The sequence below is a fragment of the Symphalangus syndactylus genome, chromosome 14 (genome assembly GCF_028878055.3).
Source record: "Symphalangus syndactylus isolate Jambi chromosome 14, NHGRI_mSymSyn1-v2.1_pri, whole genome shotgun sequence".
Lineage (NCBI taxonomy): Eukaryota > Metazoa > Chordata > Mammalia > Primates > Hylobatidae > Symphalangus > Symphalangus syndactylus.
Window position 1 is genome coordinate 36,598,290 of NC_072436.2, and position 12,360 is coordinate 36,610,649.

The 12,360-nt window shown below is 53.2% G+C and overlaps 3 protein-coding genes and 1 long non-coding RNA gene across 12 annotated transcripts in view; 2 read left to right on the forward strand and 2 right to left on the reverse strand.

Annotated features, from left to right (window-relative positions):
* Positions 1 to 439: 439 nt before the first annotated feature.
* Positions 440 to 1,099, reverse strand: LOC134732442 (uncharacterized). The gene is made up of 2 exons (XR_010115613.1): positions 1,013 to 1,099; positions 440 to 592 (listed from the first exon to the last, which is right to left on the reverse strand). It is a non-coding gene; the product is annotated as an uncharacterized lncRNA (long non-coding RNA).
* A 146-nt stretch (positions 1,100 to 1,245) lies between these two features.
* RNF181 (ring finger protein 181) lies at positions 1,246 to 3,094 on the forward strand. 2 transcript variants are annotated; one of them, XM_055243587.2, is made up of 5 exons: positions 1,246 to 1,405; positions 2,036 to 2,166; positions 2,339 to 2,448; positions 2,618 to 2,692; positions 2,959 to 3,094. In XM_055243587.2, exons 1-5 carry the CDS (start codon positions 1,320 to 1,322, stop codon positions 3,016 to 3,018), a joined length of 462 nt encoding a protein of 153 aa, XP_055099562.1. In that variant the 5' UTR covers positions 1,246 to 1,319; the 3' UTR covers positions 3,019 to 3,094. The 2 variants fall into 2 exon arrangements, with proteins under 2 accessions (XP_055099562.1, XP_063473678.1); XM_063617608.1 differs by lacking the exon at positions 2,339 to 2,448 and having other exon boundaries at positions 1,247 to 1,405; positions 2,467 to 2,692.
* A 968-nt stretch (positions 3,095 to 4,062) lies between these two features.
* TMEM150A (transmembrane protein 150A) lies at positions 4,063 to 8,621 on the reverse strand. 6 transcript variants are annotated; one of them, XM_055243579.1, is made up of 8 exons: positions 8,516 to 8,621; positions 7,401 to 7,581; positions 6,955 to 7,002; positions 6,541 to 6,627; positions 5,866 to 5,933; positions 5,407 to 5,534; positions 5,041 to 5,218; positions 4,063 to 4,833 (listed from the first exon to the last, which is right to left on the reverse strand). In XM_055243579.1, the coding sequence occupies exons 2-8, from the start codon at positions 7,463 to 7,465 to the stop codon at positions 4,592 to 4,594; spliced, it is 816 nt and encodes a 271-aa protein (XP_055099554.1). In that variant the 5' UTR covers positions 7,466 to 7,581; positions 8,516 to 8,621; the 3' UTR covers positions 4,063 to 4,591. The 6 variants fall into 6 exon arrangements, with proteins under 6 accessions (XP_055099554.1, XP_055099552.1, XP_055099553.1 ...); XM_055243577.2 differs by lacking the exon at positions 8,516 to 8,621 and adding an exon at positions 8,120 to 8,251; XM_055243578.2 differs by lacking the exon at positions 8,516 to 8,621 and adding an exon at positions 7,813 to 7,960.
* Positions 8,356 to 12,360, forward strand: part of USP39 (ubiquitin specific peptidase 39) — an 81,302-nt gene continuing 77,297 nt past the window's right edge. Inside the window, exon 1 of one of the 3 annotated variants that reach the window (XM_055243568.2) lies at positions 8,356 to 8,592. In XM_055243568.2, the coding sequence (XP_055099543.1) occupies positions 8,536 to 8,592 (57 nt within the window). In that variant the 5' untranslated portion in view covers positions 8,356 to 8,535. The remainder of the gene's footprint in view (positions 8,593 to 12,360) is intronic. The other 2 variants (XM_063617572.1, XM_055243572.2) reach the window with 2 other exon arrangements.

Consider the following 12,360-nt stretch of genomic DNA (forward strand, 5'->3'; position numbering starts at 1 on the left):
CAAGACTGTGGCAACAGGGCAGCCTCTGCCTGGGCTACTTAACTGCAGCTCAAACTCAAGTGTGAGTGGCAAGGGGAATTCAGGGTTAAGTGTGTAAAATAAGCAGTTCCTTGCTGGGTAAAGTGAGGGCTACTGACAGAAACCAGAATAAGCCTGAGTTGTGTGGAGCTTTACCCCTTACAGAGCGCGTTAGTTTCACTGAGCGCATTAGCATCTTCCTCTCTTGGGAAAGATGGAGGAAAGCACTTGGCCCTGCAGCTGGTCTGCAACACCACTTACAGACTGCAAATTTGGGCAAGCCACTTCTGAGGTAAAAAGGGCATAATGACGCTTAGCTCCTGGGTCTATTGAGGGGATGATCGAGCGTGTAAAACATCCATCAGACTAACAGTTCTAGATGCTAAATAGTACCTATCATCCAAATCATTGAGTGCAGTGGTTCTTAAACCTGCTTCACCTGCAGAATTTATACAAGTGCCATCGCCCAGGCCCCACCACAGATCAGTTAAATCAGAATCTTCGAAGGTATCAGACACGGGTGTTTCTAAAGCTCCTCCGCGCCCATTCTCTCCTCTGGGAATTCATGTGTAACCTGGAATGAAAAGGTCTTAGTACAAGCCACCAGTTTTACAGAAGCTAGGGATGGCAACGGGCTGAAGGTAACAGTCCCATGAGCTGGTTGAGGCCCCAGGTTCTCCCGCAGAGAGATCTCTCTCTCTCAGTTGGGGAGGCTTGCCCCACCCTTTATTATTATGCCTAACACATAAGAAATGCGCAGGAATTTTTTTTTCGTGGTTGGGGAGCAATCAAACTCAAACTCCTGAACCAACTAGAGCGCCGCGGGGCAGACGTGTCCGGCGGGGATCCGGACAGCGCATCCGGAAGCGCCATGGCCCAACGCTCGCAGGAACCTGAACCCCTGGGCCAGCGCCGCCTTTTCTCGCAGAGGCCTCTAGCATCTGTATTGTCGAAGCCCTCTGAGCTTCAGGGCAGATTGAAGAGCCTTACACACCAGACACTTGGACACGACCGCGCCAGAAATCCCCGGGAATTCAGTCTTGGCTCCGATTCCAAAACAAATGTTTCCTCACCAGCCCGATCTCCATCATTGGCGTTAGTCTCTGGTCACCTGACTTGTTCAAGCCAATGAGAGGGGGCCGAATTAGTACTTCCGCTTTCCGTGCTGTTTAACGAGCCACTATGCCCGTCCCTCGGATACTCTGATTGGCCAGCCCCTCTCAGCTCGTCAGTTTATTGGCCAGCGCTGCTAGGCCGCTATCGAGCAGGGTCCGAGGGCTGTCTCAGAAGGCTGGGCAGACATGGCGTCCTATTTCGATGAACACGACTGCGAGCCGTCGGACCCTGAGCAGGAGACGCGAACCAACATGCTGCTGGAGCTCGCAAGGTGGGTGCGCGGGGCTTGGGGATAGGGTTCAATCAGCAGGTTTCTGGGCTGGGGCGGGCTGGAGAAGGCGGATTACCAGGGGCAGCGGATTCTGGGGAGGACAGATGAGTAATCTGGGGTGGCGAGACTGAGGGGTGTGGGGATGAGCATCTCGATAATTTGGGCCGTCCGTTGGGCCGGCCTGGGCAAGGGGATTGCGGAAAAGATTGGAGCTGGAGAGTGTGGGCGTGGGGGCGGAAGGACAGCGGGCTCTGGGAGGTCCCAGAGAAGGTGAGGCATGGGGGCGGGGTTGAGGCCGTGTGCTGCGAGTGGGTATATTCATCAGTAACAGCAGGCACTGCTGACTTGGAATCTGGCTCTACCAGGTTATTTATTCAGCGTGGCCTGAGTAACTTCTCTGAGTCTGTTGCCTCGTGTAAAATGGGAATAAACACTTTACGTGCTGGGGCGGTCTGATAGCATTTGTAAACTATTTCCCATCGTGCTTTTTATCTAGTGAGCATCTACTAACTACTAAGGGTAGCTATTATTCTACTAGCTGGGCAGCGTGTTTATTAATGTCCAGTAGATTGTGGGGGCAAAGAAAAAGCATAGTTTTCCTTTGTTCTGACTTTACATCCTCTTCCCCAGGTCGCTTTTCAATAGGATGGACTTTGAAGACTTGGGGTTGGTAGTAGATTGGGACCACCACCTGCCTCCACCAGCTGCCAAGACTGTGGTTGAGAACCTCCCCAGGACAGTCATCAGAGGCTCTCAGGCTGGTGAGGACACTAATTCTTTCTGCTATTTGGGCCAGACCCACCCCTTCCCCAAGCCAGACTGTGGTCTGGTCCTTCGGTTTGCCAGGTCAGGTGGGGACAAGTGTCCTTCAGGAGTGGGAGCTTGGGAGGCAGAGCCTGTAGCAGCTCTCCTGATCAGCACTCCTTCCTAAAGAGCTCAAGTGCCCCGTGTGTCTTTTGGAATTTGAGGAGGAGGAGACTGCCATTGAGATGCCTTGCCATCACCTTTTCCATTCCAGCTGCATTCTGCCCTGGCTAAGCAAGGTACTGCTTCTCTTCCAGCTCTCACCCTGCCCTGGGCCCAGTACTCAAGCTTCTTTCTGTTCATGGACTGCTGGGGGATGGAAGAAGAGTGGCAGTTGGGAGCAGGGGAGGGTGGTTATCAGCTTATGAAGATCAGACCAAGGCTAGAACACTACTCTACTTTTCTCAGACAAATTCCTGTCCCTTGTGCCGCCATGAGCTGCCCACTGATGACGACACTTACGAGGAGCATAGACGAGATAAGGTAGGGGCTGATGGTTAAGTGGAGGGGTCATAATGGGCTCCCTCAGTCCTGTCCCCGCTGCCATCACTTCCCACCTCAGCAAGACTGGGTAGGCCTCAGAATCCCTGGCTCTGGCTGTCTTCTTAGTGACTTTGATTTGCAGTAAGAGCCTCAGCAATGCAGACGCCAGAGGCCTGAAAACAGAGCCAGCCCCATAATAGCTGCCCATCCCCTCACCCATAGGCCTTCAGTTTTGGCCCCTGCCCAGAGTGCCTTCTTTCCTTCAGGCTCGAAAACAGCAGCAGCAACACCGACTGGAGAACCTCCATGGAGCCATGTACACGTGAGGAGGTTGGGGCTGAGTGCTGGCCCTTTGCGTCTTCCTTATTAACCTTGAATCCTCATTAAAGGTTTCTTTATCCACCCTGAGGCTGTATTGATCACAGACCTGGCCAGGGGCTCTGCATCATCCATCAGGTCTCTACTTCTGTTGGGGAAGGTGATCCTAAACTGCAGAAGGCACCAGGCTGCGGTTTTCCTCCCTGCTGGCCCATCTGGACTCATGGCAGTGGTAAAGAACTGGATTACTGCATCAGCCAGGGCTTGGGCCTATGTGTTCATGGTTGGAAGGCAAAATGTGTCAGGGTCTGGTACCCAGTTAATCACTTAAAGCTGATAAACTAGGCTGGGTGCAGTGGCTCACGCCTGTAATGCCAGCAGTTTCGGAGGCCAAGACAGGTGGATCACGAGGTCAGGAGTTCCAGACCATCCTGACCAACATGGTGAAACCCCGTTTCTACTAAAAATACAAAAATTAGCTGGGCATGGTGGTACGCACCTGTAATCCCAGCTACTTGGGAGGCTGAGGCAGGAGAATTGCTTGAACCCAGGAGGCAGAAGTTGCAGTGAGCTGAGATCCTGCCATTGCACTCTAGCCTGGGCAATAAGAGCAAAACTCCGTCTCAAAAAAAAAAAAAAAAAAAAAAGCTGATAAACTAGCCTGCACCCTCCTCCCACTGCAATGTCTAGTTAACTTTGTAATCCCACAGGTTTTCTTTCGCTCCACTGAGAAAGCCACTTTTAATATTTTAAAGTTGCTCTCTGTACCACTCCCACCTTCTCCCCATGCCTCCTAAGGAATCAAAGTTCAAACCAGACTCTGAGTGGGGGATGGGTGAGATTATCAGACCAAGTCAGTTCTTTAGATTGCTTAGAGGCCCAGAAGGGTTTCAAGCCTTTTGAAGGGGTATTTGGGTGGCACCTGGCATCCTTTGTTTCTGGCAACAGAGTGTACTCAGCACTCCTGGGGGGCAAGGGCTTCCTCCCATCCTTGGCTTATGGAAAGCCATCCCAGATCAGGCCCCCCAACTCTCCAGAACAGGCTACAAACATGCAAATTAGAATTCTTTTAATATAAAAAAATGTACTAAAATACCCACGTGGTTCTGCTGTGTTATTTGCCCTAAAGGAAGTGAGGGGCAGAGTGAAGAATCCCAGTGCAGCTCAGTGGGCCCAGAAATGGGCCTTTCTGTAGGCTAAGGCGTGCCCACTCCACCTCCACCAGACTTCTATCCCCTCTGCTGTTCCCAGCCCCCAATTCCTGCAGCAGGAAACCCCAGTGGTCTGGCTTTGGCACTGGGAGTAGAAGGCACCTGAAGGGCTGGCTGGGTGAGTGAGGACAGGTGACCTTTAAAAACAAAACGACACCGTGGGGTGGGGAAGCAGGTCATGCAGCTGTGGCAGCTAGCAGGGCCCACTCCTCTATGGCACAGGTGGGCATGGGATGGCCACTTCTCCAGAAGTGAGGAAGCCCAGATCCCAACAGAATACTTTCTCAAAATTGTTTTTGGTACAAAATAAATGGAAAGAAGATATGGGGTGGGGTGCTGCAGAGGCCGGGCCAGCCATCCTCCCCAGACCTTAGATCATAGCGATGCTCTCAGGGGCACAGTTGAGGTGAGTGGAGGTGCTGCTGCTCCCGGAGGACTTGCAGGCCCGGCCAGGGGTAGGCTGCAGTGCAGCCACCAGTGTGTCCGAGGAGACTGCCCCAAACTCGTAGCTGAAGGTGCCATAGAAAATGAGGATATCAATGACACACACCCACTCACACAGGGCTGCCCCATGTTGCAGCTGAGAACTCTCATGGACAAAGAAGACTCCACCTAAAATGAGGCTAAGGAAATGTTCAGTAGGACATATGGAAACCTGGCAACACCCCTTCTGCAGTCTCAGGCCTCACCTCTCCAAAGGGAGAGGTGTTAGTCCTCTCCCCCACATGGCAGTGTTAGGCCTCCACCCCCCATCCTCTTGGGAGGGAGAAAGGTTGAGCTAGAGGATGAGTTCCTGGCTGCCCCGTCCTGAAAGGATACTGAGGACCAGAGTGATAAAGGCGATGACAGCCAGCACACTTCGCAGATAGGCCACGGCCAGGTCCAGTGGGGCGGTGGCCCCTTGGTAGGAGAGAGCACAGTGCAGGCAAACAAAGAGCAGCCCCGCAGGGAAGGCCACGCCAGCTCCAACGTAGTGCAGAGACCTGGCATGATCCACCTGGGCCCAGAGAAGGGCCAGTTGGTGATGTGGCCATGGCCCCACCTCTCCACCCCTCCTTCAGTGAATCTCCTCTCTCCCTCTTCCTTCCTCTCCCTCCTTCCAGCCCCAACTTTGAGGTGCCACACTGCAGGCAGCCAGGCCTTGTTAGGTAAAGTTCAAGGATTGCGGGGGAGAAGGGGAAGCACCTGAAAGTTGCCGACCACCAAGAGGCCCGCGGCGTTGGTGCAGCCTGTGATGAGTGCCGTGGTGTTAACCCAAGAGTGCCGACTCTGCTCCAGGAGCTGCCCGTAGCGCAGGAGGCAGATCAGGGCCACTGGGGGAGGAGAGCACAGTTGACGCCTTCCTCCAGCCCTGGCCCTGCCCAGCGAGCTTGTCAGCTTCCCCCAGACGCTGTGGTGCTCCTGCCCCTTCTGAGGGGCAGAAGGGAACAGACAAGCAGGTGGTGAACTAGGTTTCCTCAGGCTCCAGCCAGCAGGGTGGCTGTGTGGGAGTCAGCTTTTGGCCTTCAAGGAAGGGGAGAGAAGTTGCCTCTATTGCCTTAGCCCTTGGTGGGGAGGGCTGCACAGAAGAAGGGCTTCCTGGGCCTTTCTGTGTGGGGAGCACTGGGCTGGGCACGCAGGGTCAGGGCTAAGGGTACAACTCACCCATGAAAGCACCCATGTTGCCAATGAGGCTGAAGAGGCAGCTTTCTGGGGGATAGGAGCCGCACTTGCTGCGAGGAGGGGGAAGGACAGAGTAAGATGGGGGCAGGAGGCCCGGGGGGCCCCCATTCTGGCTCACTGGCTCTCCCCTGCTTTACCTGCACCTGCTCCTTGGCAGGCAGGCCACTGATTTATGTGAAGATCCAGGGTCCCTCATGAACAACTGGTTCCAGGCTGGGCCCCCAAAGCAGAGCTCATGTGCGTGAGAGAGAAGGGAGTGCCCAGGAGTGTTCGGGCAACCTGACACTCTTTGCTGAGCCCTGCGGCTGGTTTGGCTATCCTTGAGCCAGAACACAGGCTGGGCAATCTGAGGGCTCCAGCTTAAATCCAGGCGCCTCCACTTACTAGCTGTGTGACCTGGATGAGTAAGACTGAGCCTGTTTCCTCACCTATAAAATGGTGAAAACAATAGCTGCCTCACTCCTGGGAGGATGAAAAGAGACAATGCATATAAAGCACTCAGCAGAGTGCCTGCCCCATAGTAACTGGCAAGTAGTGTTGTTATTAAGTGGCTCTTAGGATACTTATTATTCCTGAGACCCAAGGACAGCTCTTTGCTTGAGGGGCTGTCTGGGAGGCCCTTAGATCTCCCTGACCTGCCCAATGTCCAGGCCTTACCTGATGAGGGGGACATCATCCAGGGTGCAGCAGGTCTTGGGGCCCCCTTGCTCAGCAGGGTCAGGAGGGCAGGACTCGTTGTAGGACCTGGCAGGCAGGACAGGGAGTAGACTGGGGGAAGGGACTACCCCCAGGCCCTTGGCCTATGGCCTCAGGCCTCAAAGAGGGCTCTCTCCCAGACCTCCCCAACAAGGACAGAAGATCTCACTCCCCAGTGCCCGCCTGAAGCAGTAACCAAAGGGGCAAAGGGATGGTGGGAAGTGGGTAGGTGGCATGAAGCCATGCCTGGGGACCAATTTCAGAGAAGAGCAGTGAGGCTCAGGGTTGCAGTCTGGCTCGTGGTAGCCTCAGGCCCAAGAGGGGACAGAGATGAAGGAAGCTTTAGAGCAAGGTTGTCTGCAGAGTCCTTCATACCAGTTCTCCACGGGGCATACATGGTGGTTCATCACAGCCATGGCATACCTGTGGGAACAGAACTGTCACCCTGGCAGCCTTCCCGAGCCCCACTCAACCCATCCCACGACCCTTCTCTTCAATCTTGATTTCTGGCCCCATTCAGCCTCATTATTGTTGCTGGGGACTCAAGTTGAGGTCCCTGAGGCTTGATGCCACACCAGCACCTGCAGCATGTCCCCCAGCTAGAGGCCCTCTGGAAATTGCTCTGGCTAGAAGTATATTTGTCAGGGCCACCCTGCTGGACAGCAGTGGTGCCAGGTTGTCCCAAGGGGCTGCGTGCCCAGGCACCAAGCCAGGCTTTTGAGACAGCCAGTGACCCTGGGTACCACCCTGGCTATGACAGGACAAGGGACTTTGTGTGCGTCATCAAGCTCCTGTTGCCCCCCGCACCCCCTTTTACTCACACAGTCCATATGCCAGTGATGGAGAACGCTGACAGGCTGACAGGCAGGAGGATCCAGGCGGTCATGAGGGAGGGGAGCCAGGGTGGTGGTGGTGTGGGGGGGAGGACAAGAGGTAGATGGGGAAGTGGGGGCGGACCAGCTACCTTGAGATGTTTCTGCCACAACCATCAGCTGCCCTGGCCTGGTGGAGAGAGATCAAAGTCCAGGAGTGGGTAACTGGCCAGGAAGGGGGAGGGGAAGGGGGTCAACACCTTATCCAGCGCTCCCGTTGGGTCTCTGTGCGTCCAAAGTTTGGGCTGAGCCCACGGCAGAACATGGACACCCTCTGGCACTGGGGGCCTCCGCGGTCAACCCAAATGCCACCGGCGTGCTGAGAGACGCAGGCGGACCGTAACATCTGGAAGGGAGTTACCCTCCTTCTGAGGGACCAGGGCTGGGAGAAGGGCTGGACAACCGAAGAGGCCACGCCAAGGAGAGGCTAGTTGCCGGCCCAGTGGAGCGGTGGCGAGTCGGCGGCGCGCAGGCAACCACCTGACCATCGGCGCCCTGGGCGAGGGGCGGGTTCAAGCGGAAAGCCCAGCCCGGCCCCCGCTCGCCTGGGCGCGGGGACCCCGGCTGGGGCCGGAGCCTGCGGCCGGCGACCCCCCCAGGACTCGGGACGCGAGACTCCCCAGGTGATTCCTGGAAGCCAGGAGGAAGGGAAGGAGCCCAGTACGCACCTCCCCGGAGCGCCCCGCCGCCGCCGCACCCTGCTCGGCCCCCTCGTGGCGCCGACTCTAGCTGCGGCCCTCGGAGCAGCCCTGAAAGGTTTAAAGGGCCGAGCGGCCCCGCCCCTGGCGGCCCCAGGCCTCGCCGCGCCGCCCGCCGGGACGTGGAGTCCGCGCAGCCCCGGCCTCGGTGCCCGCGCCCTGCCCGAGACTACAACTCCCGAGCCCCCGCGCCCGCGTCACGGGGGAAACGTGGGCGGTGTCCCAACTTCGGAGGACCTGGGCGCGGAGGGCTGTGGCGTGAAGACCGCTCTAAAACCGAGATGCCTAGAGGTTCCGTTTAACCGGTTCCTACTGGGGAAGCGTCAGCAGGTGGGGATCTCGGGGCAGCCTGCATTCCAGCTCTACCTGGGATTGTCGCCGTGCACATGGCTGGAGGAGCGTCTCTCCGCCGCCGCACATTTTGCAGCCTGCACTGGCCAACGGTGAGTCCTCTAGGAAGCTCTCTCAACGTGGCGCCCTATGCCTGCCTCTGGCCAGGGCTGCGGTGAGTCCAGAGAAGCAGACACAAAGCCTTAGCTGTTTCTTAAGAAATCCAAGCGCCTGGGATTTGGCTTATGGTTTCTGTGGCTCAGCAAACTCCGGAGGAGGGCTGCTTTCATTAGATACTTTTTGCTTTCCTGCATACAAGTACACAATGTACTAGCCAGAAATCAGTGTCCAAGACGTGTTTCCCGACTGATCAACACTTATTTGAAATAAGGCGGCAGAGACCAGAGGACATCCATTCTAAATAGACACATGTAGGTGTCAGTGTAGAGTAGGTAAGGATTAACATGGCCAGTGTTGGTAAGCAAAGAGGGGAAGGTGAGAGACCCGGAGGAATCTGGGAAAAGGAAACAGGATAGTGTGGGAAAAATTACTGGCCAGCTTCACCAAAAACTTACAGGCTATGAGTGCATTCCTGGATGTTTCTTTTTTTTCTTTTTCTTTTTTTTTTTTGAGACGGAGTCTTGCTCTGTCGCCCAGGCTGGAGTGCAGTGGCGCGATCTCGGCTCACTGTAAGCTCCGCCTCCCGGGTTCACGCCATTCTCCTGCCTCAGCCTCCCGAGTAGCTGGGAACTACAGGCGCCCGCCACCACGCCCAGCTAATTTTTTTGTATTTTTAGTAGAGACGGGGTTTCACCGTGTTAGCCAGGATGGTCTCGATCTCCTGACCTCGTGATCCGCCCGCCTCAGCCTCCCAAAGTGCTGGGATTACAGGCATGGGCCACTGTGCCCGGCCCGGATGTTTCTTAAATTATTGCAAGGGTGGAAATACTTTCACATATCAGAAGTGTGCCTGGCATTCTGTCTCGAAGGCGGTCCCAGCATCTGTTGGAGCCCTTGTGAGATGACAGATCATCACCAGAATGGTGCACAGGCGCAGGCTGCCCGGTGTGGGGAGCTGAAGTTTGGCAACACTGGTGAGGCAAAAGGCTATGTGCAACAACAGGGTCCTGTGCTTTAAAGAAGTAGAGCAGAATAAACTGCACAATGACTTGAAGAGGGAGAAACCTTCTTGGACCCAGTGGAAAGTAGAAATGGAAGCAGAAAACCTGTTGGACAGCCCTTTTTCTTTTGAGACGGAGTTTCACTTGTTGCCCAGGCTGGAATGCAATGGCGCAATCTCGGCTCACTGCTACCTCTGCCTCCTGGGTTCAAGTGATTCTTGTGCCTCAGCCTCCCGAGTAGCTGGGATTACAGGTGCCTGCCACCATGCCCGGCTAATTTTTTTGTATTTTTAGTAGAAACGGGGTTTCACCATGTTGGTCAGGCTGGTCTTGAACTCCTGACCTCAGGTGATCTGCTCGCCTTGGCCTCTCAAAGTGCTGGGATTACAGATGTGAACCACTGCGCCCAGCGGGAGAGCCCTGCCCTTAATCACATTAGGACAAGTAGTTAAAACAGGGCCAAGAAGTATGGCTGTATAGTGATCATTGTACAAGCACACTTGGCTGAATAAACCAGCGGGGGATAAAATCCAGCCCACCTGCGGCTGGCTATGCTTTGTGCCTCAGGACAAGGGTGTGCTTCCTTGCTAATTGACAGGAACCATCTTCCTGCCCAACTGCATTCCCATTGAGTAGGCACCTTATCTGCCCAATGGGGCTGTGAACCCTAATTGGAAGCTTTGCAATTCTTAACACTGTATCTTCTTGAGCTGGGTTTGAGTCCCTATCCAATCAAGATGAAGGCCTGAGAGGACTACTCAAGTTCTAACATGATGTGGGGGCAAGGCATAGTAGTCCAGATCCGGGACATGAGGCAGCTTTTGGCTTAGTATGACAATCTAATAGTTCCTAAAATAGAATTATCCCAGGATAGAGCTCCGTATGACAGAAGGGCTCTTCATAGGTAGTTAGTAGGGGGAATTGTGTATCATGTAAGAAGTGGGACCAGATGTCTTTAAAAAGGCCTTCCAACTCTAATGCTACATGAGTCTGCCTAGTTGTTATGTTCCAACAGGGACAGCTCTTAAAATAGTGTGGCAAAGCAAGAGATGAGATTTCCAGTGCTGACTCGGTGGTGGAATGACTTTAGGGCAGGTATTTAACCTCCACTTCCCCAAGTACACAAGTTATTTCACAACTCTTGGCAAAAACAGTGCTGTAAAAATAGTAAGTTTATTTGTTAAAAAAAATACTGTATTTGAAAAGTACCTTCCTTCTGAGATTTTCAAATAATTTGCACACTACATTTTATTCATCTACACATTGGAAATGAGTAAACTGGTGAACATATAGGTTTTTATACACTTAACACAACCAGTACAAATTCTCCTGCCTCTGAGAAGGCAGAGAAGCCCTTTACTCAGAAGGTCTTCGATTCTAGCATTATTCCAACTCCTAGGGAAATTTCAGGTGGGTGCCTATGGCTGTACGACCATCTGCTTCCTCAAGGACAGGACAGGAATTCAGCAAGGGAGCTTAAAAACTTTTTAAGTAATTGTCAACATTCCATGGTGACTCTCCCCAAAAATCTAGTGGTAGGAAAGTAATCTGTACTTGTTCCTCTTTCTGCACACAAAGCCCTCATTTAAATTTGTGAGCCTGCTTGGGATCCATTACCTAGCCATTCAGAGATCCTGTCAAATGCACAGCAGATTGGATACTCACCATCCCAAAGGGGTTCTTCCCACCTGGATGGGGCCAATCTCTAGTTGACAGTGCCCCTCAGAGTGCACCATGGAGATGGAATGTCCCTTCCAGAGAGACTTTTACACAGAGAAAAGCATTTGTTGGCTGGGCTCCAACTCTCATTTGGTACAAAAAGCTTTACATTCTTTTCCCTTCTTACATTACATTCTTCAAAGACTTCCGTGCTTGCCAGCTGGATAACAACTCAAGCTCTAGTGTTTACTCTTGCACAGCCCCAAACCCTTGCAAACTCAGCTTCGTTCTATCAGTGACATCACCCATTGTGGCCAAGGAACCACAAAACCTTAAAATACAGGCTTAAATTCAGTGAGCGAAGAACATTCCATGTTGAATGGGCATGAGATATGCCTATCAGATTGTGTGTGTGCGCGTGTTTTGTTTTTAAAGACAGCCAATTACATCATATCTAGTCAAATGAGCGGATTCTAAAGCAGCCTGCTGGGAAGTTCCACTTAGTCTAACGCTGTTGCCACTGTACACCACAGCACCGGACAGTGTTCTTTGGGACGTCTGTGGGAAATGCTCTGGAACATGCTCCTTGATGGAAAACACTAATTTTTGAAAGAAGCAGATGTCTGGAGGCAGGTCTGGTGAATAAACTGGATAGTACTGCCTTGGACCCCAGCTGAGGGGTGGCAGTAAGCAATGAGGATGGGCTATAAAGCTGTTAACTGGCTAAGGGCCATCTTGGGCAGGCATTTCAGACATACCTGTAGAAAGGGCAGTAGCATCTCCGATAGGCCAGCTCTGAAGGAAGCTTAATGCTTAATACAGTCACACTGCATAAATTAGCTTAGAATGCTCTCTTGGGTAGAAAATATTAATAGTGTACATGCACTTGAAAAGCAAAATTCCTCAAGAAAAAAAGTTTGATAGCAAGGAGTTTCCATCAGTTCCGGTCTTTGTGAGGATTACCATAATAAACACTTAAAAGGATACAACAGGTACTTATTAAATGCTGCCTTTTTACCTCTTCCTTTTTTTTTTTTTTTTTTTTTTGAGATGGAGTCTCGCTCTGCTGCCCAGCCTGAAGTGCAGTGGCGTGATCTCAGC

Excerpts from the sequence above, each read along its gene's own strand:
- RNF181 (XM_063617608.1), top strand. The coding sequence starts at position 1,320 with ATGGCGTCCTATTTCGATGAACACGACTGCGAGCCGTCGGACCCTGAG. Across the intron at positions 1,406-2,035 it reads ATGCTGCTGGAGCTCGCAAG|GTCGCTTTTCAATAGGATGG; the intron begins GTGGGTGCGCGG and ends CCTCTTCCCCAG. Across the intron at positions 2,167-2,466 it reads CATCAGAGGCTCTCAGGCTG|CTCTCACCCTGCCCTGGGCC; the intron begins GTGAGGACACTA and ends CTTCTCTTCCAG.
- TMEM150A (XM_055243579.1), bottom strand. The coding sequence starts at position 7,465 with ATGACCGCCTGGATCCTCCTGCCTGTCAGCCTGTCAGCGTTCTCCATC. Across the intron at positions 6,628-6,954 it reads GTATGCCCCGTGGAGAACTG|GTCCTACAACGAGTCCTGCC; the intron begins GTATGAAGGACT and ends CCTGCCTGCCAG. Across the intron at positions 5,219-5,406 it reads TGGTGGTCGGCAACTTTCAG|GTGGATCATGCCAGGTCTCT; the intron begins GTGCTTCCCCTT and ends CTCTGGGCCCAG.